The sequence below is a fragment of the Phaethon lepturus genome, unplaced genomic scaffold, assembly GCF_000687285.1.
Source record: "Phaethon lepturus isolate BGI_N335 unplaced genomic scaffold, ASM68728v1 scaffold11979, whole genome shotgun sequence".
In the NCBI taxonomy this organism is placed as follows: domain Eukaryota; kingdom Metazoa; phylum Chordata; class Aves; order Phaethontiformes; family Phaethontidae; genus Phaethon; species Phaethon lepturus.
In genome coordinates, this window is record NW_010562858.1 from 37,828 (window position 1) to 43,260 (window position 5,433).

At 38.2% G+C, this 5,433-nt stretch overlaps 1 protein-coding gene across 1 annotated transcript in view; it reads right to left on the bottom strand.

Annotated features, from left to right (window-relative positions):
- Positions 1-3,382: 3,382 nt before the first annotated feature.
- The window catches only part of AIG1 (androgen-induced 1), a gene marked incomplete at its 5' end in the record, with an annotated part of 90,555 nt that continues 88,504 nt past the window's right edge, over positions 3,383-5,433 (bottom strand). Inside the window, one exon of the mRNA XM_010294420.1 lies at positions 3,383-4,056. Within this exon, the coding sequence (XP_010292722.1) occupies positions 4,019-4,056 (38 nt within the window). The remainder of the gene's footprint in view (positions 4,057-5,433) is intronic.

The following is a 5,433-nucleotide window of genomic DNA, read 5'->3' on the forward strand; positions in this document are numbered from 1 at the left end:
GCAGAAAGTGAGGATGAGCTTTCTAAACCCAAATAGGGGATAGAATCATACTGAAATTCATGGCAACTCTGCGGCTAGACTTTCTAACCAGCCTTAAAAAAAAATCCCCTCTTTTTTGTGTTCTATACTAAGTCAAGACACTATTAAGCTTGCAAAGTCAAGAGTGAGGTAATGTCAGAATTAAGGCTGTCTGTTCAACCTTAATTTGGCCCCTTGCGAGTATGAATTATGATGTTGCCTTTAATTACATGATCACACAGTATTTTTTCCTATGCCTCATTCATAACACATGATGGATGGTGCTCACTGAATGATGAGACTGTATTTTGTTTTTTCCTTGTGGTTCAAGGTGTGGCAGGCTGCTTATTTACTGCATCCTATATTCTTCTCTGACAGCAAAACTAATGATTCGTTCACAGACTTTTCTATGTGGTTTATCATTACAGCTAAGATATAGTCAACAAACATTACTAATTTAATTTTACTGCAGTTCTCAAGGGAAAAGTTAGAGTTTTTTCACTTAGTTTATCCATCTAGAACCTATTCTTATTGCTCAGGTTTTCATCAAAGCTTTGCATCCTTCATATTTGGTCTAGGCAGCTTTATTTGCATCAGCTTTGGGGAGGTATTGATAATACATGGGGACCGAAGTTGGGGTCCCCATTCTGGTGTGTGTCTTGGGTAGTCAGGCCTGGAAAAGATCAACAGATCAGGGATGGTAGGGAAATCCTGTTCAGTCACAAGATGGATCATTCCCAAAGTTGATAAACACTCTGGAGAATTACCTGTGCACTACAGGGAAGCACAGGCATATTTTTTCTAAAACTTGAACATAGACGAATAGATTTTCCCCATAAATTCAGAAGTGTTACTAACATAAACGCTATCCTTCTTCCAAAGACCAAGTTCCACAGCAAGAGAAAAGTAGAGAAAAGTTTTCCAGACATGATTTTTTTTTCATAGACTTGCACTTGGAAATAGATGACTTGTTCTGACAAAAAGTTTTCCACCAAAAAAATAGTTCCCCCAAGAGAAATACCTTTCATGGACAATTTCAGCCAAGATGGTTGAAATTTGGCAAGCTTACAAGTGACTTTTACTTTAGTCATCATTCATCCATCATCTTTCTTAAGAATGATGGATTGTGTAATTCTAAAGGGAATGAACACAGTCTAGAAGAGCACTCTCTGGGTACACAGGCCCCTAGGTTATTTATATCATGGTTCATACATCATAGGCTGGATTTAATGCTCTAAAGTGTTTTTGACTTTAAATACGATGATTCAAAGCTCATAGGAGGTGGAGAACTTTTTGAGATCTGAGAAGACAAATTGAGTTCAAACCTTCTTGGAATACTATAAATTTCCTCAAACCAAATGAAATCCACCACATTTTGTGTCACATATATTGCCTTTGGCTAACACTGCAAACCTCAGGGGCTTAACTGAGATCTAAGTTTGCTAATCTATTTCTTTCAGGTTCTGAATATTCACAAATTCACAGATACAAGGGATGACACCTTTAAGCATGCCTATGCTGTACCTCTGAAAGAGAGAGAGTCTTCTTTCACTTGGACACCTACCTATGGTTTCAGCTATGCAATATTACTCTCTGATGTTTCTGTTCTCTTTATATTCTTACTATATTTCCAATATCACCTAAAATGACTTCTAATGGAATTAGAAGGAAAACTTATCCTGAGCAGGTGAAAAACTTACTGAGAAAGAGGAATCTTTTCATCAACAGCCACTTTTTGAGGTCTCAGCCATTCAGTGGTGCAACACATACAGCAGAGATGTTCAGAGTGTGCTCTAGCGGAATGTGTACAGCTGTGTGGCATTTTGGCATTTCTTATTTTTATTTAACACATTCTTTCCATCAGAATGAATTCTTGAATTCAGTGAAGGAAACAATCCCTGTGAAATAAAAAAAATGCAAAAATGTCCTAGGCATAGCAGCAAAGCATGAGTTATGCAAGTTCTTCAAATGACAAACAAGTCAATAGGGTTTGTGCTTTGGGCTTCCCACCCTAAGCCGCAGTTGATAATCTCTCACAACGTGATGTCTGTCACCGCTGCTGCTGCTGTTGGAACGTACAGCCAGACTCCTTAGCACATCCATTGTCCACCAGTACTTTCATGTGCTACCACAGCTTTCAGAAGCAGTGACTTTAAACAGTTCCTAGCTCACTAAGCATGACTGAATCCATGTTTTCTTTCCTTCCTGAGTTTTGAAAACCTGCTGCAAATAACAGACAACCTACCACCTCCAATAACAACCACCTATTGCAATCAAGCTCTAGTTATCTGTGGATAGAGTAACCATGTTGCAGTGTTCCTGTGCATATGTAATGCAGAGCTCAGGTCCAGTGGAATGGAATATCCCTAACGCAACGCCTCATGGCTACAGCTAATTTGCTTCCACATTCTGCTGGTTTTGTGTCCTGTCCATTCCCTCTGTGGGACCATAAGAGGAGCTCCTTCTTCTTAATCTGGCCACTTATTTCCATGAACTTCCTGGTTAACTTGCCTAGCTTTGAAATCTTTGCAACTCTGATCAAGAAGTTAAAAATTATTGAGAGGACAGACAGACAGTCACAAAGACAGTATCATCACAGAAGCCTTATTTTTGAACAAAACCAACCAGAAAGCACGTTGTTGAACTTGTGCACTGTCTCCTACGATACTGTGTACATGAATACAAGTACATTTAAAAAGATACTGTGGAGGTATGTCATGAGTTGCACAAGATCAGTTTCCCCCAGAACTGTTCAAGAGCAGAAACATGGTTGTCATATTAAAGCTCTACAGAAATCCCTTTAATAAAAATCACACATTAACATTGTACATTTTTTAAGTGCTCTGCATGTGTTAAAATAAATACATCTAAATACACTGATGAATAAATACGTGATGTGAATACCAAGGCATCTGGATCTTAAAGTTACTTTCTTATAAATAATTTCTTGCTTAAAATTATTCCATTCACTTTATTTTAATTCTAGACAATGTTTCTGCCTACTAGACTTCCTTCTTGATTGTCTGATAATTAACCAGAATCCTGTCAAGTTTAAATGATCACTAGTATTTTGCAGCTGAATTCCTAATACAAACAGGCATATGTTTAACTTTAAACATTTGCTTACGTGCCTTCCTGAAGTAAGGCTTAAATGCTCTCTGGTACAACACTAACAGCTCAGCCCGTCTATTGAGAATTTACAACTTGAAAATGCAGGATCAAATCTTGTACTAGGAAAATAAGAAGAAAAATCCTCATGTAGAAATAATATCATCTACAGTTGACACTGGAAAACGTGAAAATATATCAAATGCCATCAATCCATCTAGAATTTCAAGAATCAGCATGAAGAAACAGAAACACAGGGATAATTTGATCTTTATTTAGGCCTATTTAAGAAAAGTTGCATCATATTCAGATAGTCTAACACCACAAATAAGATTTTACTGGACTGCTAAAACTATTAACATCACTGATTTAAGGCAGCTGTTACATAGTGTTACATTAATATTTCAGTCAGATTGAATTCTTCTTTGGATACATTCATGCAATTAACTTCTACTGTATTTTTACACTTTGAAATATATAGGATTGTTTTGTTACCCCATATTAGACCTATCTGGTTAAGCTTTTCTCAAACAATATAGGGAATGGACTCATTGTTCTTCTTGGTGGAAGTGAAAAGATTTAATGACTTTAATGATTTAATGACTTACTTGAGGCAAGAAATGCATGTTGAGAATGCCGTGGAAATAAATATATATCTTGTATGTGTATGTCACATGCAAGCATGGAGAAACGGGAATGGAGGTTGAAACATTGTTATTATTCTTATCTAAAATCATTTTCCCTCCATATAAACCCCCAAAATATTCTTGCATTGAGCAGAGGGCCCATTCAACTTCCTCCTTTCCAAAAGATTCCTCTCCATGCCAACCTCTGTCGGGGATGAGAAATCTTCCATAGAGCCATAACCAATCCTCCATGTTGCCTCTATTGTTCAGTCCAATTTTGGCTTTTCTTTTCCTTCTTCAATACCTGAAAACATATGGAGGACAGCTTTTAAAAATCTCTGAACAAATGAAAATGAAGAGTTTACCTAGAGAGGTTCTTCTAATGTATTAATCTTTCTTTTCCCTCTGTCGCTGTTGTTTCTCCCCTACGTGCTCACATGCTCTTGCATGTGTTACCTCACCTGCTGTGAATGAAAAGAGCACCTGCACACCTGATGGCAGTGGTTGTCCAGTAATGAACTGCACAATCCTCCCTCCCTCCAGACCATTTTCAAATCAGCCTAACCCCCTGCCACATGCTCAGCCTTTGATGGCTGCAGGGGTCTGGGAACAGTTAGTTCCCCCACCTCCTCTGCTTACCTACAAGCAAATTAAAGTAGATGTTATTATAGCTGAAGCTAAGCAGCTGACTTTATTTGAAAGGAATTTTTTTAAATTGTGTTTCAGAATTCAATAACTTTAACCCCCCCTCCATTTCAACTTTGGATTTTTAAATATTTGCAAATACACCTTTTTTGACAGTACAAAAATGAAGAATCAATTACTGTTGATAGCGTGTCTCTCTTCTTGTAACGGCCATGTCTTTCAGTAATATGAGGAGGGCTGAGTTGAGTGTAGGGCTCCTTAAAGAACTTATACTTGCTGCAGAACTTGTCTCTTTTCTATGCTGAGCAAAGTCTGGGCCGGGCAGCAGATTGTGTTTTTTCTGGCAATGAAAACATTCAGCTATTTCATGTGCCTGTTCCTGGACAATGAATTACTATTGGTATCTGACAAAAGTATTGTTCTTCTGACTAAGCCCTCTCTGCCAGACATCTCAAATACAAATATTTCTTTTGGAGGTTTTCAGGCCTGCTGCATGCTGGAAAAGAAAGAATCCTGAGGACTGAAGACAAAAGAGAAGCAATGTTTGGGAATACTGAGCAGAAAATACAGTCACAAATAACAACACCTGATAATACAATATACGCATAGATGGCAGGTACACCAAAAGTCACTTTAAAACCACAGTTAATTAATTCCAATATGGGAAACAATAAGACCCATCTGCAGTTAGAAAGCACAACTGCAGAGCTGCCTTGCTGAAAGAAGCAACATGGAAACAAATAGGTCTGTGCATTGCCAGCAGCCCAAGTACAATGGCCCTGGGTGTTGCTGGCAAACCAATGTAAAGGAAGAGCCACAGCTGAAGGTTTAACAACCAAAACAAGAGGCCAGGTCCAAAAGATTACAGTGGGTTTACAAGGCTGCTACAGAGCCAATCTTGAGTCTTTTGCTCTCTGCTGGAAGGAACTTTTCCAATAGTTTTAAATGAGCTGTTTTATTTTCCTTTTTAAAAGAGCCTCTTTCCTTTCTCCTGAGCACTCTACTGCAGATGCATCAAATAGTTTGGCAGGAACCT